Source organism: Hipposideros armiger, unplaced genomic scaffold, assembly GCF_001890085.2.
Source record: "Hipposideros armiger isolate ML-2016 unplaced genomic scaffold, ASM189008v1 scaffold_632, whole genome shotgun sequence".
Taxonomy (NCBI): domain Eukaryota; kingdom Metazoa; phylum Chordata; class Mammalia; order Chiroptera; family Hipposideridae; genus Hipposideros; species Hipposideros armiger.
Genome location: NW_017731982.1, coordinates 644,150 through 669,777, shown reverse-complemented (window position 1 = coordinate 669,777; position 25,628 = coordinate 644,150). Strand labels below are relative to the sequence as shown.

Sequence of the window (25,628 nt, the reverse complement as noted above, 5' to 3'; positions counted from 1 at the left end):
TTTGCCAGGTTAAAAAAAAACCTGATGGTTTTAATTGTCATATCTATAATTATAAATGATGGTGAGTATCTTTTCATATGTTTGACCAGTTATGACCTCTCTCTCTCTTTTTTTTTTTTCATATCTTTTTTTTATTATTAGTTTCAGGTGTACAAACAATGCAATAGTTACCCTTTTCACCCTTCACAAAGTGACAACCCCCCTCCCCCACCTAGTACCCCCCCCACTCCCGATATCATACATATCTATTACAATTCCATTGACTCCATTCCCACACTCTACTCCACATCCCATGACTATATATGTATTCAATTATAGTTGACATATAAATTATTCAATGGCAGCTTCAGATGTACAGTGCAATGGTCAGGCCTCTACACCGTCCATGAAGTGGACCTCTCTCTTTTTTAAAATAGCCTTTTCTCATATTCTTTGCTTGCTTTTGTGCTGGTCATCTAATTATTATTGTTTTTAAAATAAATTCTTTATGCATATTACAAGTATATTACAAAATTTTTTGTTTATCATGTATAGTAGTTTAAAACTTTCATCATATTTGCTGATTTTTTAAAAAAAATGGTCTCTAGGTTTTGAAGCTTAGAAAGACTTTTCTGATTCCAAGATTTAAAAGTATAATTCTATGTTTACTTTACTGTTTTTAGTTTCATTTTAAAACTTTACTTAATAATTTTAAATTTAAATTCTCAATCTATATAGTTAGAATTTAATTTAATGAAGAGTGACTGACTGTGGCTTGTTTTTCTCAGTGGTATCCAGTTGTATCAGCATTTAGTGAGTGATCAGTCTGTTCTCTAGTAATAATAATACTAACTTTAGCAGATACCTTTGGTTCTAATTTTGAACTTTTTCTTCCTAGAGATATATCCATTCCTACACCAGTGTCACAATTTAACTTAACCCTAAACATAATTTAGGTTAACATCTGTTGGATTATTTCTTTAGTCAATAGCCTTGTCTTTCAGAATTCCCCAGGGTGTATTCTCATATTTACAGGTTAAGGTGAATTTGAGAATAATTTTAAATTGCAAAAAAATGTTGTTGACTTTTTTATTGTAATTGTCTTAGCTTGGTTGATTAATTTAGGGATGTTTGACGTTTATAGTGTAAGTCACTTAATTAGTAAAGCCATCTTTCATGACTAAAGTTTATTTTTTTAAAACATTTTTTCATCATGTTTTTAAACATGTTTTTCTTACATCGTTTTATTCTGCTTATTGTTTGCAATTATGAATGTGGTACTTTCTTCCATTTTGTTTTCTACCTGATTACTATTTGTCTAGGAAAGCAGAAGATTCTAAATTAGTAACAGAATTATTTTGATGTTTTGAATAGCAGGGGGCATAGCAAGATCTACATGTTCCTGCTCTAATTACTATTGCTTTTATGAAAAAAAAATTAAATTTAATAATTAAAATTTTTAATTAAAAAAAATTCTTGAAATATCTTATCATTCTTATCTTTGCAGACTTTGCCTAAGATACTGAGCCATATTGCCCCAGCATTTTGCATGAGCAGCTGTAGCTTCGTAGTGGAAAAATCTAAAGAATCCACAGCACGTGTTGTAGTTTGGAGGGAGATAGGAGTACAAAGAAGCTACACCATGGAGAGTACTTTGTGTGGCTGTGATCAGGGAAAATATAAGGTAAAACATCTCAGGACTTCTAGCCATAAAAAATATTTGAAAACTTTCCATGTATACTTCAATAGTTTTCAAGTACATATTAAATGATATGTTTGTTATACTGAATTATATGTAATTTGCAATAATGGAATTGAATCATATGCAGTCTTAAAAACATTTTTTAAAATTTTCTCTGAACTAAATAGCTTTCTGTGGATTCTTACGAAATATTGCTCAAGTCTATTTATATTCATAATTTTTAAGAAAGCATGTTGTGGTACATATTTAAATTTTTTCCTGTCATTTTAATTTATTGGCTGTAAGTATACTTTTATGCATTTAGAAATAAACACATACTTATTTATAAAGTTTTTATATTTAGGTTTCTTTTGTGTGTGACTTTTAAATGCATATTCCTTCACTAAAGTTTTTTCTTTACTAAGACTACTCTTCTGTGGTGTTGTAGGCTTTTACTGGAAACAACAAGAGTTTAAATTTTACTTTTGAAATTAAAGACTAATAAAATGTTAGGTGACTGAATTTTTTAACTTTAAAGATTGAGAACTTAATTGGCAATGAATTGGACCTTAGATAAGCAACAGCAAAACCCAAATATTTATCTTCCTTGCCTTGCCATAGAAAGATTTTCAGGTGTCATGCTAATTATACCACTCATTCTGTTTTGTTTAGGTTTGTTTTTGTAGCATGGGGCAAGAGGAAACTGAATCTTAGTGATTTTCATATAACCTCACATAAAGATGGTTATAACTTTATGTTTGGAAAGGGTTAAAAATCTTCCAGTTGGTTAATATTAAAAATGTAAACATTGTTGATGTCAAAATGTTTAAGTGGAGAACCTAAATAATGACTTTTTTAGTCTGTAACAAACTGGAAGAAAATTGTATAGATTTTGCAACAGGCTTTCAAGCACTTCGGCCCCTAGTAGAGTAGAACTTAAATTGCAGTACTTGCTATTGAATGACTCTTCCCTAAATTTTAGGTTAACCATAGTATACTATTCTTCCAAAATATAATATCTTTTGAATTCTCTTCAGATACTGTAAAACAATGACTTCTAGTCTACCCAAAGGCATGATGGTAGTGAGAGATAAAATGTAGCATGAGCACCATTCTAGCCCCCAACCCTGTGCCCTAATCATTGCTTTAGTGGACAACTTTGCCAATGGTCATTCATCTCTCCAAAACTCTTATGGAGACAAGTGTGTCTTACTAAGCCAATTTTTTTTTTATGTCTAAAATTCAATACTTTGTAACATATACTTCTCTTTAATTGTTAAAAATTTTTTGATTAATAAGCTTTTGTTTTTTAGAATAGTTTTAGATTCATGGAAAAATTGAGTGCAAAGTACAGAATTTCCATCTACCTCCATCCCCACACATGCATGTGACATATACTTTTCAAACTTATTAATGTTAGGTAATAAGTTGTGTGAGTCTGATTATATTTTAAGAAACAGATCTCTTTACCTGAAAAAATGTTCTTATACTACTGTATTTTAGGCTATAAATAACCTTTATTTTTATTTTCTATGCACTAATTTAGAAATAGGGTTGGCCTTCCTAAAGTTTTTAAATTAAGAAGGCAATTGAATGTTCTAATAAAGTCAATTAGGTCACATTTCCTAGACTATTTGGAAATGGCTAGACTAAACAATTAGTCAATCAATCATTATCATAAAGGCAAAACTGCATGTAGGCTAAGTAACAATTTTTGCAATATATTTTCTTCAGTTACACTGTGCTTTTAGTGTGGTCATTGAAAAGCTATTTTACAGTACCTTCTCTCCAAGTGATGTCAGTTCTCATCTACACCTGTACCTTTTACTGGTGTAAGAATTTCACTTCTTTTTTATTTATTTTTATCTGAAAATTAAACAATAAACAATATCTTGATTTATAGTCCATTTTTATCCCTTTATATGCTTACATTTAACTTTTGGTAAACCTTGTGTTGTTAAAAACTGTTGGATAAAAAAGGGTATGGGAGTTGTGGTAAAATTTCACTTTGCTTTAGTAGACAAAATTTGAAATGGGCATTCCTTTTTTTTTTTTTAAGATTTTATTGGGGAGTTGGGGGAGGGAAGAGCATTGGGGAATTAGGGAAGAGGAAGAGAAGTTGCTGTCCTTTTGGTCTTCAGTCTAGTTGTGGAGGACGTTGCTTCACTGGCCCAAGTTGGTATTGTGATCATTACGTTCTTCCCGGCTGAGGCAGATCAGTCGCCGGCCATTGGACGGCCGCTCACAGCAGCTCACGCCGTCTGCCGGCCGCTCACACTGGCTGCCAGCCACGCATGGTAGCTTATGGCAACCCACTGCAGACCCACCGCAGCCTACGCTGTTGCCGGCGACTCACGGCAGCCCAGCTCTAGGTCAAGCTGCTGTTCACCATCTTAGCTGTAGAGGGCACAGCATCACTGACCCATGTGGGATCTGAACCAGCGACCCTGCTGCTCAGATCTCGTGCACCCAAGCCAACTCTTAACCAATGAGCCGCTTGGCCGGCCTGATATGGGCATTCTTAATTGATGTGGAACATAGGAACTTACTTTACTACTACCTCATTGGCTTAGATTTGTTTGATTTTTATTTATTTTTTTGATGTAGTTACCTTACTTTTGCTTGTTTATCATACAGTAAAAGTACCCCTAAGGTAATGTTCAAGTATATAAATTGGAGTCTTGATTTTAACACACTAATATCCCAAGATTGGCATCCAATGTAGTGGATTATAAATATTAGTAAAACCTTGTAAAAATATAATTTCACACATGAACCCCAAGAGTAACATAACCATAAAATGTTTATCTATTTGTTTTCTCCCAAGTATATTGGTGAAAATAGTTTGCATATAGTGAATAAGAATAGATATTTTAGAAATGGTTTTCTAAGTCAGTTTCCTTTGTGACTGAGAGAAATCTGATATTGTTAAGACATTTGAAACCTATATAATTTTACTAACCAATGTTACCCCAATACATTTAATAATAATTTAAAAATAGATAAGTATGACATCGGGGGTGGGAGGGCAGTGGATGGGGGGAAGGGGGTTGTTACTTTGTGAGGGGTGAAAAGATAACTATTGCATTGTTCTGTACACCTGAAACTAATAATAAAAAGAATAAAAAAAAAAAAAAATAAAAAAGAGATACATTGTGTTTGTTGAATCCTAGGTCTATAAAAAGCACCAACCTTTTAATTTTACTAATATAGTTATAAATTCCTTTTATGTAATTTTAATGAGAGACAGGCAGAAGATAGCAAACATCCTAGTTACATGTATAATATTGCTTTATTTTTAGGGTTTACAGATTGGTACTCGAGAATTGGAAGAGATGGGAGCGAAGTTTTGTGTTGGTCTATTGCGCTTGAAACGACTGACATCCCCATTGGAATATAATATGCCTTCCAGCCTGCTTGACCTTGAAAATGACTTGATTGAGTCAAGCTGCAAAGTAACTAGGTAAGACAAACTTGTTTTATTGTGTCATTACCTTGTTGTATACTGTTAGACTTTGCTAAATTAGTTAATCAGAGGAAAGGCACAGATTTTGCTAGCCAAGAGCATTTTTAGGATTACTATAATTAAGTTTACATATTTAATATTTGTTCCCAATTGTGATCATAGTCTTGATTCTTTTAACTTTGATATTTGGATGAGATTTTAATGAAATATCCTTGTATTTTGAATGCTGTTTTCAATAATTTTAATGGTTTACTTTTAACCCCAAAATAAGCAATGTGGAAAACAGTAGTTATATCAGCTAATATCTAAATCAAGAGGGCTTGGAGTTTGGATTCATACTGTAAGATATTTTGTTGCTATCTATATATCAGATGACTTTCCAATAACCTGGTTACATATACTGTGTTTATCTGAAAATAAGACTGGGTCTTATATTAATTTTTGCTCCAACAATCTACATTTATTCATTTATTCATGTACAAAAATCTACGTTTATTCAATCAGTCATGTCTGGCTGACGATTTTAACTGGGGCTTATGTTTGAGGTAGGGCTTATGTTATGAGCATCCTGAAAAATCATGCTAAGACTTATTTTCCGGTTAGGTCTTATTTTCGGGGAAACACGGTACTAGAAATAGCTAATTTAGTATCTCTTTGAAAATTTATTTCACCTGCCAAATATTCTTCTAAATAGGAAACTTCTGTTCCTAAAATTCAATGTATATACAATTTGATCAGTTTATAGGATTAGGGATAGGGATAATTCAGTATCATTCTTAATGATAATACTAGAGCTTAGCATTTTGTAGTTTAATGTATATGGGTAAGAATACTCCCATTCTATAGAACTGTCATCATTTTGTTGTTAGATTTTGACTTGTCATTAGATTTAATGTATTGCCATGCTATTATATATTGCCAATTTATCAGTTTTAAGTGTCGTAAAATTTTAATTGTAACTGTTCTTTACGGTGTAATAATTGACACAATGATTACTTGGATTCTCTACCCTTGAAAGTGCCTGTCAAACAATAATGGAAGTAAATATAAAGATTGTTAGTTGTTTTCACTGATGTTTAGAGCTTCCTTTTAAGTTATTTTATGTATTCTTTTTTCCCTGGCTCTATTGAGGTGTAATTCACAAATAAAATTGTAATATATTTAAAGTATACAGTGTGATGATTTGATATATATATATATATACATTGTGAAAGGATTTCCACTACCGAGTTATTAATATATCCATCCATCACCTCACATGATTACCTTTGTGTGTGTGTATGAGAATATTTAAGTTCTCCCCTCTTAGCATATTTCAATTATGCAATTCAGTGTTATCAACTGTAGTCACAATGTTATACATCACTTCCTCAGACCTTATTCATCTTACAAGTAAAAGTTTGTACCCTTTCACCAACCTCTCCCTATTTTCCCACTCCCAGTCCCTGGAAACCACTTCATGCAGTATTTGTCTTTGTCTGGCTTATTTCTGTTAGCATAAAGCCCTCCAGGTTTATCCATGTTGTAGCAAATGAAAGGATTTCCTTTTTTAAGGCTTAATAATATTCCATTGTATATCTATATACCACATTTTCTTTTATTCATTCATCCATCAGTGAGCACTTAGGTTGTTTCCATACTTTGGCTGTTGTGAATAAAACTGCTTTGAACATGGGAGTACAGCTCTCTCTTTGAGACAATGATTTTGTTTCCTTTAGCTATACACTCAGAAGTGGGATTGTTGGATTATATGGTAGTTCTACTTCTAATTTCTTGAAGAACCACCATACTGTTTTCCGTAGCAGCTATACCAGTTTACATTTCCACCAACAGTGTACAAGGGTCCCTTTATTCTACATCCTCACTATCATTTGTTATCTCTTGTCTTTGGTATAATAGTCATCCTAACACATGTGAAATAATATCTCATTGTCATTTTGATTTGCATTTCCCTGATGATTAGTGATGTTGAGTGTTTTCATGAACCTATTGGGCATTTTCTATGTCTTTGGAAAAAATGTCAACTTAGGTCCTTCTCCCATTTTTAAATTGGGTTATTTGTTTTTTTTTGCTTTTGATTTCTTTGAGTTCCTTATGTATTTTGGATATTAACACCCTCATGATTTAGTTTGTTGTAGTCCTGCTAGCTTATTTTTGCATTTGTTGCCTTTGCTTTTGGTATCAAATCCAAAAAAAAAAAATGTTACCAAGACAAGTGTCAAGGAGCTTACTCTCGTGTTTTCTTTGAGGAGTTTTATGGTTCCAGTTCTATATTCTAGTCTTTAATCCACTTTGGGTTTGATATTTGTGTATGATGTAAGACATGGATCTAGTTTTAATCTTTTGCATGTGGCTATCCAGTTTTCCTGACACCATTTATTGAAGAGACTATCCTTTCTCAGTGTATATTCTTAAAGCCCCTATGTTGAAAATTAATTGACCATATACACATGGGTTTATTGCTGGGCTATATTCTGTCCATTGATCTATGTATCTGTTATTATGCTAGTGCCATACTGTTTTGAGTACTATAGCTTTGTAATATATTTTGAAATCAAGAAGTGTGATGCTTTCCACCTTGATCTTTTTTCTCAGGATTGTTTTGGCTATTCAAGGTCTTTTGTTGTTCATACAAATTTTAGGAATGCTTTTTCTACTTTCATGAAAAATGTCACTGGAATTTTGATTAGGGATTAGTGGATATTTTAACCATTTAATTCACAGTAACAGACGAGTAACAGAATTTGTGGACCACACCTTGAGCAGTACTATTCTCAAACATACAGATCTCTTTATTATCCCAAAGTCTTTGTATTTGCTTTTTCCTCTACCAAATGTCTATGCCTCCACTTCTGTAAGGTTTTATCCTTGTACGCAGTGCTATTCAGTTTCAGTGTATTGTGTTTAGGAGTGGTATATGTAAAATAATATACCTTGCTTGACATTTACATGCAGTTTTTAACTTGAGAGCTTGTCTTCAATTATGAAAAGTTCTCAACCATTTTGTCTTTAAAAATGGCTTCTTTATCATTTCCTTTATTCTGTTCTTCCAGAATTCCTGTATGTGAGCTTCTCAATCTGTTTTCCAGGCACATCTCTTAACTACTTTTTAATATTTTCTGCCTCTGATGCATTCTAGGTAAATTCTTCAGTAGTATTTTATAACTCTCTAACTATTCAGTTGTTTCCAGTCCAGAGTTATCTCATGGGAGGTTTTTATTTTAATGACTATGTATTTCACATCTATTGGTCCTTTTTTGTTTCTGCATGTTTATATTTCATGATTTCTTATTTATTCTTATGGTTATTATTCTTGCCTCCTTTGAAGGCCCTAAACACTTTCAAAGTCATTTGTAGATTGTGCCATTAATTTTATGTTGCTAAATTCATCCTCAGTTTCTCATGAGTTTTGGAGTTTGCAGGCTCATTTGAGCGCGAGCTGCCCTCTCCCACCAGCCCTTTAAGTTCCTCCCCTTAACTCCTTAATGATGTGAGTGCTTCTACCTGACCGTCTCAAGACTCCAGTCCAAGCTTATATTAGCTTATACTACCATTATATTAGCCTTATATTAGCATTTCCAACCTCCCATCTTTCAATGATAGTGGGGATTTTGCTGGACAAGTCATTAAGTTCATCATAAGGGTTCTGGCTATGATTCCCTGTCTCCATCTTTCTGACTTAGTAGCAACTTTATAAATCTTTAGCCTTAGGCAGAAGTCTCAGCCTTATTTTTTTACCCTCCTTTCTACAGTGGGAAGGAAGCCTCACTCCAGCTGCTGGATTCTCCTGAGTCTGGGTGTAGTTCCCTGCCTCTAGGCATCTTTAAGCCTCTCTGTTGCTTTGAAGGAGCTACTGCTGTTGGATCTGGAATTCAGGAGGCTAATAACCCGTGTTTGTGATTTTATTCTCTTTCTGGCCCAAGGATATGTTTATCTTGCTTCTATATGCATCTGTTTCCTTTTTTAGATTTAATCTATCATCGCTCTGTGTTTAGAGCAGGGATAACAGGAATCGTAAAGCATGTCCTTTTCTAAACCAATGTTTAAGAGAAGCCTTTCACTCACACCTGCCTAGCTAATCCCTGCTTAGCCTCAGGGACCATATTTATGCCCTTCAACACCGTCTAGTGTGCCAGTCTTCGTGCCTTGCATAGTGCCAGTCACATATTGAGTAGGAGAAGTGGTAGGTTACTATATCAGATTTAAAAACTCAGTTGGATTCGCTTGCTGTATGAGGAAGGGGTCCTTACGGTGCCCTCAATACCAGTGTAAGGACATTAGACTTTTCCTTTAGGCAGTTGGAAGTTTTGAAGCCACAGGGTAAAAGTATGCTACCTGAAAATAGTGTATGGATTTGATTGAAGCTGGGGAGGCAGAGGCAAGAAAACCTGAGGAAACTATTTGGAATCATTCGTGTTTGAGAGGAGGATGAGATAAGGCAGGGGTGTCAAACTGGCGGCCCGCGGGCCGCATGCGGCCCTCGAGGTAATTTTTTGTGGCCCACGATGCTCTGAAATAAAATGAAAATAGAAAAAATTGTTATGAAGAAAATAGCGCTTAGGGGAGATCGAGGCAATACCGTACACACAATTCCCTCGTTAACCCTTTAACTACTGAAGACGAGTATACACGCGACCCAGTGCCTTTCCTGGGGGGCCTGTGGGCCAGTGCCTTTCCGGAGTCGCCTGACTCAGTTCCGGCGATGTTTGGAAGCAATATGTCTGCCACTCGCAGTGTCACGTAATGTAAACAGATCCCAATAGCGAAAAGGTTAAAAAGAGCACTCGGGTAAAAAAGAATAATTTTAGTTTTATAAATACATTAAATAAAATAAACGTTTAAATAAAAGCAATTATAGTGTTTTAATTATCCTATCCATATTCCTGAATCCTCACTTCAGAATATAAATTTAACAAAATTTGTAAATGTGATGTGGCCCGCGTGAACCTTGCCTGTTGCACCAAATGGCCCGTGTTTTAATTGAGTTTGACACCCCTGGGATAAGGTAATGGGGCAATGATTGTTTGAGGAGATAGAATTAGGCTGCAATGGAGATGACTGAATATGGACTCAGAAGCAGTGAAGCCACATATCCATGCTTGAATGAAAAGTGCAAATGGCAATATTAGAGATGAAACTAAGAAACCACTTACTTTTACTAAAATTACCCCCTCTCCTTTTCTCTTATTGTCTGTGCTCTTCTGGATCCTTTTTTTGTCCTTGATAATTTTCTGTTTTTTGGTCCTAATGTGAAACTGAGAGAACAATTTAATGAATATGAGTTCTCCCATTTTTTCTTTTTTTTTTTTGTGAGCTGATTTAAAAAAAAATCTTTCAAACCCATATTCCCTGCCACATTTTTACTTTTTTTCCCCCCTCTGTTCAATGTGGATGGTTTTATTCCACACATTAGCCCTTAATTAAATTTTATCCTCCTTGGTTTTAACTGTTTTCCAAGATAGAGTATCTGTTTGTTGGGAACTAATTTATTTTCATTTATAGGCAATTTATATCAAGTAAGCATGGAATAATTGCAGCAACAAAAATATTAGATATTAAATGCCTTTGTCAAGGTAATCAGTAACTCATTTATAGATGTCAAATAATTAGTCTTCACAACATGGTAAATTGGCAGGTATTTGGCACATAGCTTCTGAGTTTGTTTAAATAGACTAAGAAAAAAGGTAAGAGATTTATTCCAAGTGGATCTATGATAATTATGAAATTAAGTTCCCAGTCATTCTGTTTAGTATATATACAATTGCTTCCTTAAGTAAAAGATTAATTTTATAGCTAACAGTGGAAATCTAAAAATCAATTATAAGTTAAACAAAGCTTAAAAACTACTGATCTGTAAAATTATTTTACTTGGAAAACTTAAAACTCCTGAATGTAAAATTTTACATTAAAAAGCTAACAGATTTTTAAACCATGTTGCTGTTACTATGTATGTAAGCTGTAACTTCTTTTTCTTTGGTTTTTATTTTTAACCTTTCTGTCTCCTTTACATTTAAATATTTCTTGTAAGTAGAACAGTTGTTTTTATAAAAATTTTAATTGAAATATTTTGTTTATTTACATTTTTTGTCATTATTGGCATATTTAGATTTAAATCTACCAGCTTATTATTTGCTTTCTATTTGTTCCACTTGCCCTGTGGTTTTTGTTGGTATATTTGTTTTGCCTTCTTTCAGATTGATTTTAGATTTATATTGATTTTATCCTTTTTATTTATTTATTTATTTTAAAGATTTTATTGGGGGAGGGGAACAGACAAGTTGCTGTCCTTTTGTTCTTCAGTCTAGTTGTGGAGGACGTCGCTTCACTGGCCCATGTTGGTATTATCATTGCGCTCTTCCCGGGTGAAGCAGTCGCTCGCCGGCCATTGGACGGCCGCTCAAGGCAGCTTATGCCCCCTGCCAGCCAGCCCCACTGCAGCCTATGCCGTCCCAGCAACTCACGGCAGCCCAGCTCCAGGTTGAGCTGTTGTTCACCATCTTAGCTGTACAGGGCGCAGTGTCACTGGCCCTCACATGGGATCTGAACCGGGGCCCTGCTGCTCAGAGCTGGGGTCCCAAGCCAACTCCTAACCAATGCGCCACTCTGCCGGCCCTCCTCTTTATTTCTTTTAATGGACACATGGTGTTACTTTATGCTTTGATATACTTTGATATACTCAGTTTATCAAGCTCAATGTAAATTTGTACTTTTTTCTTGAACAATATAAGATCTTTAGAACATGTTAACTCCATTTGACTCCCTCTCAATATGTGCAGGTATTGTCAGATATTTTATGCATATGTTATGGGTATTTTAAACTTTATGGACATTTTTGCTGTTTTCTGCAGTCATTGGATCTTACCACACATTTACTGCCCTCCCCCTACTTCTCCTCCTACATTTCAGTTTTTGTCTAAGGTCACTTTTCTTTTGTTCAAAGAATACTGTTACGTCTTCACCTTCATTTCTGAGGGATATTTTTGCTGGGTAGAGAATCTAGGTAACATTCATTCTCTGTCAGCACATTGAAGAGATCATTCTATTGTCTTTGGTCTTCTATTATTGAGTTGTCAAGTTAGGAATCAGCTGATTGTTGCCCCTTTGAAGGTGATCTTTTAAAGCTAAGTTGCTTTTATGAATTTCTCTTAGTCTTTGGTTTTTATGGGTTTTACCTAGATGTGATTTTATTTATTTTGCTTGGAGTTCATAAGGTTTCTTATATTTGTGGTGTGATGTCTTTTATCAATTTGGGGAAACTCTTAGCCATTACCTCTTCAAACACTGATTCTGTCCCATTATCTCTTTATTTCTGGGACTACATTTACATTTAAGCTTGACCTTTTCACTATAGCCTCTGTGTCTTTTACTCTCATGAATAAGTTTCTATTCTTTTGTCTCTGTGCTTTCTCCTGGATGTTTTTTTTTAATCAACTTTTAATTCAGCCATGCTCTTTTAGGCTGTGTCTAATCTGATGTGAAATTTATCTTTTTAATTCTTAATTATAGTTAATTAAGGGGGATTGGATAAAAATGTCTAAAAACACTGGGGGGGGGGTGTGATTTTTAAACAATTGAAAAATATTGCCCAGGGCCATAATTCCAGTAGCTAGCATTTGGGGAGCCCAGCAGGACTTACTTTTGAGTAGACTTTCACTTACTCTCCTTACTTCCATCTCTTTCTGTTTTTTCTCTAAGTGAATAGCCTCTCTGATAAAAATCTTTACACAGTCAATTTTTCATCTCTCTGAACTAGGGGGTGGCTTGAGCAAGGGGATCTGAAGGTCTAACTGCACTTTATAAAACCTTTTAATGAATTCTTCTGTTTTCATGTACACACTGATAACTATTGATAGTATCCCCAATTCCTGAACTTTACTAGGGCTTTGTAATGCAAATGAGGGTATTTTTCCTTGGCTTCTCCTACTGTAGGTACTTAGCAAAGGGAAGGAGGTTGGAACTCTAGCCCATTAGTTGCATCCATCTTTTTCCATTTTCCAGCATTTTGCTGACATCTTTTGTTTTGCTGTTATATCTCCTTTACAATTTTCTTTTCTTTATAGTTTACTCTTTTTAAAAAGTTATTTTACTGTCACATTAGTATCTTTTGAGATCCTGGTAAACTATGTTTACCAGAAGTTATAGAACTTCCTTTTCAGTGAAGCCTGTGGTGGACAATTAACTATGTTTTATACACCAGGGCATTCATTGGAAATTACCACACATAAATCATTTTAATTTTACCCAGTTGAATTTGTTGTATAATGAAAATTCCATCTGATAACAACACTAAGTGTGCATTATGTCTTTCCTAGTAGGTGTGCTACTCTTAGGTGAAAGCCAGGAATATTGGTAGAACTCATTTAAAAGCTGACAGCTATATAATATTTTTGTACTTAACAAAAGTATTTTTATTTTACCTGTTACCTGAACTGTCTTCTCAGTGACTCTCATTTAAAAAGATTTGAGACCTGATAAATGATTTAACAATACTTCTCTTTAGGATATTGTGGTGGTGACTAAATTTCAGCATATTAGGCATATGGAAGAAGTAGTTGAAGTTCGAGTATGTTTAAAACATTATAGGACAATGAAGTTGAAAAACATCAAACTCTATACAATGTTTTATCGTAATAAAAAAATATGCCCATGTTTAAATGAAGCCTAATTACTGTCTTATAATCAAACAATATTTGGGCTTGTTTTTTTAATTGAGGTGAAATTCACACAGCATAAATTAACCATTTTAAAGTGAACAATATAATGGCATTTTAGTACATCACAATATTGTGCAACCATTCATCACCTCTATCTAGTTCCAGAACTTTTTTTATCTCCCGGAAAAGAGACCTCTTACTCCTTAAGCAGTCATATCCAGCCCCTGGCAACCATTTACCTGTTCTAGATATTTCAAATAAATGGAATCGTACAATGCGTGACCTTTTGTGTTTGGCTTCTTTCACTTTGCTTGTTTTTGAGGTTCATCCATGTTGTAGCATATATTAGTACTTAATTCCTTTTTGTGCATACAGCATGAACATTAGAAAATTTGATGAGAAATTGTTCCTAATGCTACTAACAAAGTAAATAGGACTTAAGCTAGGGGAGGTCTTTAAAATATGCCTAGCATTAGTTCTATTTTATGTTGATACTTTTAAAAGATCTAATTTGGTATGTTTTGATAAAGGTGTTAGAAATGTACATTTCAAATAAGGCATAGGAAATAAGTGCAGGTCTCAGGACCAGTTACCATCATAATGTTCTGTGGTTAAAGGCTCCACCCGTTTCTAGTGTTATAAGTGAACTGCCTTGAAGTAATTGGTAAAGTATAACAAAGATATTGATTGCTACAGGCTATTAATACTAGAATGAAATATCAAACCCTATATTATCTATACTTTATTTATGTGAAGCTAGTGTTTATTTATAAATATATAGGAACTTTTTGTCCTCAGAAGATTAAATTAATATTGCTTGTTAAAGAAAAAAATATTCATGATACTTTTTAAATAATGGGAAGGTGGACTTTATTTAGGAGAATTGCTACATGGGGTTTTGCAGTAGGGGAGAGAGATTGTGAATATAATAAGGAAAAATGGAAATTTATAGCCAGAGTAGACTGGGGGATTGGTGGATCGAAAAGTACTGAGAGGAAACATCGGGGTAAGAGAGAGATGCTGGCTGAACTGACTTGACATAATTTTGCTGGAAGCAGCCCAGGGGGATTGGATATTGAGAGTGGGGTATTTTCAATAAACTGACTCAGCAGGATTATTGCTGAAACTGGAGTCAAGAAGGCAGAGCCACTGGACTAAGGACAGAACCCAAGGTCAGGGCCTAGTCAACAAGAGGATTCAGAGGAGCTTGACTTAAGTCTGGTCAAGGAGAGAGTATCTGTCAGTATAGATCATTTGTGACAAATGTTAACAACAATATCTAATACCTAACTATGTAGTAAAGCTTACTGGTATTAGTGTGCTTTATTTTTTTATTTTATTTTTATTTTATTTTTTTTAGTGTGCTTTATTTTTAATGTACAGTTTATCATTTAATCAAGCTAATTGTAAAAGATCTTCCTTTTTAATGGCTGTGATGCACATACTTGAGTTTGGTTTGCACTTCTGAGAGTCATGTATTGCTACCATGTAGAAAATTCTTACAGCTATAATTGCTATTGTAATATTTTCTAGGCAGATAAATCATGCCACATAATTGAAGATCATATCACAACCTCCAGTCTACTTGAAATCATAATTGCTTATAACTAAAAAGGTGAACAATGTCTGTTTTTGTGCTAAGTCGTTGAAATGCTATTGTACTCTCAAATACAGAGGAGACTGAAATCATCTAGAAAATAAGTTTGGGATTTACGTGCGCCCTTCAGGACCTCAGGCCAGATTAGGTTATAATGAAAGCATTGAAGCTTATCATAAGAGAAGGAAATGCCTCTTATCCTTGAGATAGAGATAGGTATCAAGTTAGCAATTGTTAGTCTCTAAGACTTAGCTCTACAAGGAATTTGCTGACCATATATATTTATAGGTATTTATGTGTTATAGTCTTGGTAGCCTCTTGGAAGAATGAAGTTATTCCTCTCACATAAGTGTCTATTTAAGACTTTAAAACAAGAACACAGTATATCAGAATAAGGGAGAATGCATATTCCTTCAGAGGATTCATTCTATCCTTTGGCAGGCTGTAGGGTAGGGCAGATCACCTCAGTTCAGTGAAGGGGCCCAGCCGACTTGAGGTGGGTTTGCAAAACTTGTGAAACTTGTTTAACTCTTGGTTCACCTCTCATGCTTTCTAGGTCATAGCCCTCCAGGGTCATAAGCGAAGGCCTAAGGCTTCTCCTTTCCTCAGCACCTCAAGACTGCCAGAAAGCCTGTGTTTATTTTCTGTTTTGTTTGTTTTGCTGCTTTCTGCTTTGCTTCCAGTAGTCTCTTGTACTGTGTGTTTTAAGATTTTGTCAAACGCCTCTAGGGGAAATCGATTGGAGTCACATTTCTGCAACTTCCTTCTTTCAGGAAACTTGGCAGCTCTGAACTCCAATTTTTGCCTGCAATCCTTTGAAATTGCTGAAATCTCTGATGACTTCTCTGCCTCTTAGCAGCTCCTTGCCTGGCCTTGGTTTCCTCTGGACTTTGCCCCACGTACCTTTTCTCTTGGTTGATTTTGCTTTGTATCCTTTCACTGTAATAAGTCATAACTATGAATACAACTGTGTCCTGAATCCTGTGTCTTCCTAGCAAATCACTAAACCTGGAGTGGTGTTGGGACCCCCGACACGCCTGCCCATTCTGAATTTTTAAGTTTGATTATTATTTCAGGGATTCTCGTGTTCTACTGAGAATGATCTGAGACAGATGTATTGCAACCCCTTTACGCATGTGTGTAAACCGAGGCTCAGAGATGAATTTATCCAAGATTATCTATCTAGTAATTCCCAGCAGAACCAGGAATTGCGTCCCGGTCTAACTCCGAAACTCCCTTGTACTTTAATTATGTCTTGTATCTTCCAAGTGACTAAGCAAAAATACTAAAAAGGAGTGGTTTTAGTTTGTGAAGCTCTCCTGCATTATTTGTGAATTTAACCATTTAATCCTTTCATTGTGTCTAAAGAATGTTTTTATTTTTAATTTTTTAGATTTTTTATTTTATTTTAATTGGGGGATTGGGAGATGGGAACAGCGCTGGGGAATTGGGGAAGGGAAACAGACAGCTGCTGTCGTTTTGTTCTTCAGTCCAGTTGTGGAGGACATTGCCTCACTGGCCCAAGCTGGCACCATCATTGCGCTCTTCCCGGGGGAGGCAGATCAGTCGCCAGCTTCTGGACGGCCGCTTACAGCGGCTGCCGGCCACTCACGCTGGCTGCTGGCCACACACGGCAGCCCATGGCAACCCACTGCAGCAGGGGCCGCAGCCCACGCCGTCGCTGGCAAGGCAGCCCAGCTCCAGGTCGAGCTGCCGCCCAGCATCCTAGCTGTAGAGGGCAGTGTCACTGGCCCTCATATGTGGGATCCAAACCAGGGCCCTCTGGCATCCCAAGCCAGCTCTCAACCAATGCGCCACTCGGCCGGCCCCTAAGGAATGTTTTTAGATCAATAGTAAAGTAAGGTGGAGTTTAGTGAGTTAGTTAACTACTGTTTCCCAAAGTCAGCTTAGTTATACTTTTTTTCCAACAAAGTATCAAATTAGCTACTTTCTTTCCTTTTTTTCCCAAATAGATTATTCTCTTGTTAGACATTCTATCCACTAACTCTGAATGTGTGTATACGCATGTGCATGTGTATGCAAGTACCTATGTGTATGCTGTGGCCACTGAAGACTGACAGAAAGTGTTCCTTGTATTTTCTATGGATAATTTTGTTTACTTTGTGATATATAGTAGATGCCATAACTCTTATAAGATTGGAGCCAAATTATATAAATACAATATTCTCTAATATTTGCACAGATAGACATTTTCTTTCACTTTAGACCTGACATTTCAGCACAGGAAAGACACAATCAACCAGTCACAAATTGCTGATAATTTTTCTGAAATATTTTTCTGTCTGTGCATCAGTTTCAGATATTCTCCCCTAGGATATCTTTATTGTGCTGTCTTAAACCAGGTAGGTTAGTCTCTAATTGTAGCAGAGTGCGCCGGTAAGGAAGGATTCTGAGTTACAAAGGTAAGCCAGTATTTCTAGTCCTGTTGGCCTGGGGCGGCTCATTGTCTGGGCTCAGTAGGAATTCAGAAAGATTGATTTACTTTTTTCCATAACAAGGTAGGTTTTCTTAATGTCATAATAACATTTTATATTTGTACAGCTTAAGAGTTTACACTGCTTTCACAGTTACTACCTAATCTGAGCCAAACCACTTTGTCAGGTAGGGCTTATGTTGTTACCTCGGCTTCACACGGGAGAAAACCGGTGCTTAGAGAGGAAGTGACTTGCCGAAGGTCACGCAGCTGGCTAGTAGGATAGAGGCACAGACCTGGAATTCCTGACTCCACGTATAGAGTGTGTGTCTTTCATGCTTGTATAGGTGACAGCTGAAGACCTGCATTCTGATGTCTCGGATGGCCAGTCAGCTCTAATGGAAGTAGACGGGTGTACATTGGAGGAAGATGATGAATTTTTTAGGTTTAATTTTGTGCGGTGCTTAATAGTTTAATGTAAGGATAACCAGAAAACTTTGAATCTAAACAAAGCAGAAGTTTTTGCTACCTTTGGAAATCAGTTGGAATTATAAACCTTCTCTGCATCATAAAGACACCATACAGCAGAGGATTTCAGCGCATTCATCCTGTGAGAAGGCCCTTTGGGTGAAGGTGTTTGTATTTTTTTTTGAAGCAGCATGAGGAGGATTTGTTTTTGGACTAAAATACTGTTCTCTTTTAGACTGAAATGTGTCTTACTGAATTGTTTTTGGCTTAGTCATCTTTATCCTGAGAACTAAAATCCAGAACAGAAGGATGTTAAGGCAGGTGTATAGGGGGCGGCTATTGAGGAATGAAGCAAAAACAGGGCAAAAGGAGTAAACGTATGTGAAGAAAGTGAGAGGAATGAGGAAGGTAGTGGTGGGGAAACAATAGTGATGGGAAATAATTCAATACTGATTAGGCTTTCTTTTTGTGTGTGATTGAAATAACACTTGAATTCCTATCTGCTGATGGAAAGGGATGAATTATTTTATAACTCTGGGGCAAATCACCTTAAAATCTTTCTCTTAAGTGAAGGTTATTATGCGATGATGTGTGTGAAGGAATTTTCTAAATTGTAAAGTGCTTAAAACATGTTGGAATTATTAATAAAAGTAAAGTTGAATTGCTATGATTGGTCTTGTGCCTTGAGTGTTTTTACTAAAGTAAAATCAGTGGGAGGGGGTTATATGAAAATTGATGATCTTGTGGACCTCTTGGCTTCTCATGAAGAGTTCAGCAAACATTTGTTTAGGGCCTACATGTGTCAGGTGCTTTTGGGACCTGACAGGTGGTACTAAGATCGGTAAGTCGGTTCTTTACCTTAAGATGCTTATGATTCAGTACTGAGAAGACAGGCCCACAAGTAGGCAGTTTCAACTGCTTATGAAAAATGACCAGATAGAATGTTTGTGCAGGGTGCAGAGGGAATATAGAGAAAGGCTTTTATCCCAAGATGGGCTTTAAGAAAGGAAGAATGTCTAAAGACGAGCCTGAACTGCAGGTTAAAGGACATCTGAGTAGTTAGAAGAAAAGGTGGGACTGTGTCCTAAGCAGAGGAAACATTTTCAGTGAAGGCTTGGAAAGGGGAGGCAAGGAGTGGTCTGGAAATGACTGGCAGGACTCTTTGGCTGAGAATTGTGGTTTTATGACTCACTGAGTGAACGGTACTGAGAAAATCTACAAGAGAGGCAGGCTTGGTGGGGAGAACAATGAGTTCAGTTGTGACCATGCTACATTCAAGGTGCGAGTGAGCTAGCCATGGGAAGGAACATTAGCAAGTCCGTGCATACACAGGAGAAGTTCAGGGGAGGAGTCAGGGCTAGAAATTTGGAATTGGAAATGATCAGAATGTAAATTAAAATCACTCAAAGAGGGCATGCATATCAGAAACAGAGCCGTTTTGTGAGCACCTATTTTTGAGGTATCCACAGAGGATGAAGAGCACTTGATCAACACTGAGAAGAAACGGGGAATGAAGCAGACCCGAAGAGAGGTGTCAGAGATCGAGAAAAAATGGCCTGGAAAGTGGCAACTGGAATAGCAATACGAAGGCTGCTTTCAGCAGAGTGATGAGGGTTGGAATCTTCTTCGTTACCTTCCCCCTACCTCAGCGTTTCCCTAGCTTGCATGCTTTATTTAGTTTCAGGTGTGCAAAACAATGTAATAGACATTTACACCCCTCACAAAGTGATAATCCCCCTCCCCCAATCTACTACCCCTCTGACATTGTATATACCTGTTAAAATACCACTATTTCTTATGCTGTACTCCACATCCTGTGACTACATATATATATATATAAAATTATAGTTGATATTTATTATTCATCTCAAGTGTATACTTAAAGAATAAAATAATGAGCAAACTAATCAGAAACAGTCTCAAAGCTATAGAGAGAACACGGTTGCTAGATGGGAGGGGGGTGGGGATGAGGGAGAAGGGGCGGGGCTTAGCAAGCACATCTGTAACCACAAGATTGTCATGGGGATACCAAAAACTTTGGGGAAAATAATCAATAATGTAAAGATTTGGGAGGGTATCCGATGGACACTTGTCTTATTAGGGAGACCACGTCATGGATGGTATAGATGCCCCTAGCTCCTTAAACCGAGATCTGCTGACCTCTCTCCTCTCCCATCTCGCCTCTTCCGCCCCCACACCCAGCCCCAAACACACTCGTCCATAAACATTAGCACTGTTGGCCCCATCACTGTTGCTGGATGTACTGTGTATACTTCGTTTATAAGCTAGGGAGGAACATGGTTTTGTTAGGGTCTGCAGAAACACGAGGCAAATATCAGGGCCACCAGTATGGGTTACAGGAGTGGAAGGAGAGCATGAAACTGGTCCAGTCCTGGGTGTAAGGATGGGTGAGGCCAGAACATGAATGGAGCTCATGTCACAGCCTATGAATGAGCCGAGATCAGGGACTGCAAGGATCAACTTATTATCTGCATCCAGAGCCCTGAACATTCCTTATGGAATTTCTTTTAAATTCCCAGGAGCTTGCCTTCCATGTGTGCTTCTCTTAAAAGTGCTTATCAGCATCTGATACCAGCATTCATCCAAGTCTCCTTGCTGTCTAGGAGCTTTTTGGGCTTGATCTCGGGCATCTTTGTTGCTCCTAAATTATACTTCCCTCCTTCTGTTTCCTCATTGACTTAACAGTTGATAAGACTAGGCTTTTTCTTGAAATCCTTTCCCTTAGGTCAGATTGATTAATTTTCTAGGATCCAGCTTCCCTTGTAGAAGAACCAGGTCCATGTTCTGACCCCAGTGTGGTGGCTGGGCTTTCTGTAACCAGTTTCATTTACGCCAGTGTTGTTTTCCTTGGTGGTGGGGAGAGAGAGAGAAGAAGGGAGGGAGGAAGGGGAGAGGGGGGGGAGGGGGAGGGAGAGAGGGAGAGGGAGAGAGAGAGAGAAGTTCTACTCTCCATAGATCTGAACAATGCCCACCTGCCCATCCACCCACCACATTGGATTTTGTGCCCTTCCTTCCTGTTGGGAGAGTCCGAGACACTGCTGGGCATCTACACTGCACTGACTGCTGTGCCTCATTACGATGGAGTCAGCTCTGCAGTCCTGGTTGGCTTTCCCAGTCCCTGTGTCTGTATACTTCATGGCTTTTGATCAACTCTTTCTCCTTCCTTGCTTTTCCATGATCATTTCTTGTTAGCAGAGTCTCCTGGAAGAAAACAGTGTGGCAAGAGATTGGTCTTTTCTTCTCTCCTCACTTCTCCTTTGCTTCAGCTAGTCTTCTATCTATTTTCAGAACCACCTGGGACACTGAGAATTTGAAATACCAAGGTCAAGAAGGAGGAATGAATTAATTGTTTTCAAATAAAAAGAGAATAATTGTCATTTGAAAGGCAATTATTTTCTTTTAATCTAACTTTTTCCCCCCTAAAGACCTATCAGAGTCATGATAAGTATTTTAGTTGCATGATTGAAAGCGGTGAAATTGTTCTTGCGAGTGTGAAGTGTGTTGTAAAGTCTCATACAATCCTCCAAGCCATTCAGCTTCGTTTATCAGGACTGCTCTATCCGAGTGCAGGCTCAGAACTTGGAAGAGGACGTTTGCTATATGTATAAGACCAAGATGGTTTTGCAATATATTTTTCTATTTTCTTGAATGTGCAAAATTAAAACAATTCTGGAGAAAGGATACTCTCACCAGATGAGTTTTGCTTTCTCTTCTCAGAAAATTAGAACCATATAATCCGTTAACTTGTGTTTCTCACCAAAACGTCCGGATATTTGAGCTGAATTTAATATGCAGTTTGCAGGAATTCTTTCATTTTAGGTGCCTAATGACATCTGCTTCTCTGCTCATTATAACAGATTATTGTTCCCTTTTTATTGTCTGATTTTATAGCTTTTAATTGCATCAGCGATGGGAAATCCTTTCGGAAGCAGGTGGGATATAAACGAACATATATCTATATGAAATTAAGATGGCTTTGGTCACAAGATGGAGACATTGAAATGTTGCTGTAGTGGTTTTTTGATAGTGTGTGTGTGTGTGTGTGTGTGTGTGTGTGTGTGTGTGTGTGTGTGTGTGAAAAATCTCCCAAATAGAGAGGAATCTGAACACGCTTATTTTTTGAAGAGGAATGAATATGTTACCCTAGTGAAAAGGTCTTAATCCCAAACAACCTAACTAATGAAATATTTAGAAGCACTTAGTGCTTTTAAGCAAATATCTTATTCTGTGTCCCAAGGGAAAGTAATTAATCTGGGTGTAGAGTGTTCACTTGTTTTTCATTTTTATTTTTGACCAATAGAAACTGTGAGGATGGGTATATGGGCTGCTTTTATGGCAAATCATCAGTTTACAGACTTGGAATAAGTGGTGTCAGTGCATTACTGGAGGAACCGATTAAAGACACACTTTCTTAATAAGCCGATTGAAAATATCTGTTGCTTGATTTACAGTGATTAAAATAGAACATTTAAGCCTGCAAATTGATGAAATCTTTCAAAGAAGTAACCTAATGAGAGGGCCTATTATTTTTTGTTGCTGCCTAATTGTAGGATGTATATTGACACAATTCATATACAATTCAAACAGCATAGCACCCTTTATTATCAATGCAAGGAGGTTTTAACTATTACAAATCTCTCAACTTGTTCATTTGGATACTACCTTTAAAGTTAACCCAACTACCTTTATTATATTGAAATCAAGGTTAATCCAGTGTGGTCAAATAATCTTATATCAGAACCTTAAAATCTAATGAAGTCTTTGTATGTTCTGTGTGCTTTGGCTACAGCCCTACCACTTATGTTTTGGATGAAGATGAACCTCGATTCCTTGAAGAAGTTGATTACAGTGCAGAAAGTAATGATGAGTTAGATGTTGAATTGGCTGAAAATGTAGGAGATTATGAACCTTCTGCTCAAGAAGAAGTACTTTCTGACTCTGAATCATCAAGAACATACCTACCTTGAGCCCTCTGCTATCTCTTGTAAATACAGAGATGAAATGAAATATCTGGGTTGTTGTTACACAGGAGATTTGAGAAATGAATTTATAGAGCTGACTCAGAAAGACAAAAGGAATTTTGGGCCTATTTGGTTTTAAGACAATAAATGTGTTATTAATTCATAATAAAATTGGCACTTGTTTTATTTTAGCTATTTAATGCACTTTACATAGTATTTAATTATCAAATATTGGATTTACTTAAAAACCTGAGTGTTATTGCATGGTTTTTTATCTCCTCATGGTTATATCTTGCATCAAATGGATAATTTTGAAGTGTGTAAGAATATAAAATCTAAATTCTAGAGTTGTTGAAAATTCTGAGATTTTGAAAACTAATATATATATGTACATGGATTTCTATAGATATGTCTGTATGGGGGGTGGGTAGGTAGTGAAGATAAGACTGTTCTTCAGAATCATGTTAACTGTTGAGTTGTGACTGAAATAATCCAGAGTTTGCCTTGAAATCATTACATTCTACATTTACCAAAATTAAACAAATAAAAATTATATTAAATGTTGCATTCATTTCTTCATCCTTTTTAATCAGTTCAGATTCTTGGTTTATAGACTCTTTGTGGAAATATTATAAAAATCCAATATCTGAACACATGGATAAAAATATGTAAAAAAAATTGTTTAATTTACTGGTGTTAAGTTTTTTATAGTATGGGTGGGTATACCTCTACCTATCATAAAAGATGTATTTGAACAGCTCTTTTGTCTAAAATTGTGTCTCATGGGTACACCTAAACTTTATCACTCTAGTCAATTTGTTAAGAGGCTTTAAAAATGCAGTGAGGATGTGATCCAATGTTAAACGTGTATTTGTATATAAACTTTAGCATATCCTGAGTTGTGCTGTTTTCAGACTTACTGAAGTGAACTCATTTAGGGCATGTTGACACTGTATCTGAATACTAGATGACTTCAGCGAATTGAAGCCACTTTTTGTAGTGACATCTTCCCAAGTTTAAGCTGTCTGCTGCAGGAATGGCTTTGTTTTCAAATAAAATAAAACAAGTCCAGGGCTTTTGGATAAGCGCTTTCAGAACTAAGTTTCCGTCGTAACAAAACAAATCCAAAAAGATACCTCATTAAACAGATTCTTGCCAGGACTCAGGTGCTTAGGTTTTGGCACATTATCTTTGCTTATTCCTGATTAGATTTTTTAATTTTTTTTTTCTTTTTAAAGATTTTATTGGGGAATTGGGGAAGGGGAACAGACAAGTTGCTGTCCTTTTGTTTTTCAGTCTAGTTGTGGAGGACGTTGCTTCACTGGCCCATGTTGGTATTATCATTGCGCTCTTCCTGGGTGAGGCAGATCTGTCGCCGGCCTCTGGACAGCCGCTCACGGCAGCTCTTGGCAGCTCACACCAGCTGCCAGCCGCTCACGCTGGCTGCCAGCCACACATGGTAGCTTATGGCAGCCCACTGCAGCAGGGGCTGCAGCCTATGCTGTCGCCGGCAACTCATGGCCATCCAGCTCCAGGTCAAGCTGTTGTTCACCATCTTAGCTGTAGAGGGCAGTGTCATTGGCCGCCATGTGGGATCCGAACTGGAGTCCTGCTGCTCAGAGGTGGCGTCCCAAGCCAGCTCTTAACCAACATACCACCCGGCCGGCCCATAGATTTTTTTTAATTTTTAAAAAAAGCCTGTAATGGAAAGAAATTATAAAAGTATATTTTCAATTTTTCCATTTTCCAAATCAATGATTTTCATTGTATTATTTGAGATATTTCATCTACAGTGTAGCTTCGTTTTGGTGTCCTGGGAACCATGTTTAAGAACATAACATGAGGCAGTTGACAAAGAGGTCTTTTTCTCTAAATAGTCTAATTCTTATTAAGCACAGAAAATAAAGAGTAAATAGACTGTGAGGTTGAAGAAGACATCTTAGTATGTGGTGACTTAATTGAAGAGAGATCAGGATACTTTAACAAGGTAAAGGATTATTTAATAGTTTACCTAATAATTTATAATTATAAAGTAATTTATTAATATATTTTATATATAAAATAGTTATATTTAATTTTATAATTTATTCAGAGAGTAGATTATGGAGCCACTGTGTGCATATTGTGAATTTTTCTTGGTTATTACATTAGAAATTAAAAAGCAAGGTAGTCATTATGAAGAGCAACTAAAGTTACTAAATATAATGTGCAGAATAACTTAAAACTTTGATTTATTATGTTTTAAGTGTAAAAACTCCTTACTATGTAGTGTTACAATATTTATATTAATGAAGTTCATCTTTTAGCATGTTACAAACCTGAATATGCCTTTTATTAAATAATTATAAACAGGATTAAAGAGACAGT

At 36.3% G+C, this 25,628-nt stretch overlaps 1 protein-coding gene across 1 annotated transcript in view; it reads left to right on the top strand.

Annotated features, from left to right (window-relative positions):
• Nucleotides 1-23,826, top strand: part of AGTPBP1 (ATP/GTP binding carboxypeptidase 1) — a 151,127-nt gene extending 127,301 nt beyond the window's left edge. The window contains exons 22-24 of the mRNA XM_019625497.1: nucleotides 1,487-1,663; nucleotides 4,963-5,123; nucleotides 23,090-23,826. Of these exons, the coding sequence (XP_019481042.1) occupies nucleotides 1,487-1,663; nucleotides 4,963-5,123; nucleotides 23,090-23,267 (516 nt within the window). The 3' untranslated portion in view covers nucleotides 23,268-23,826. The remainder of the gene's footprint in view (nucleotides 1-1,486; nucleotides 1,664-4,962; nucleotides 5,124-23,089) is intronic.
• Nucleotides 23,827-25,628: the final 1,802 nt, after the last annotated feature.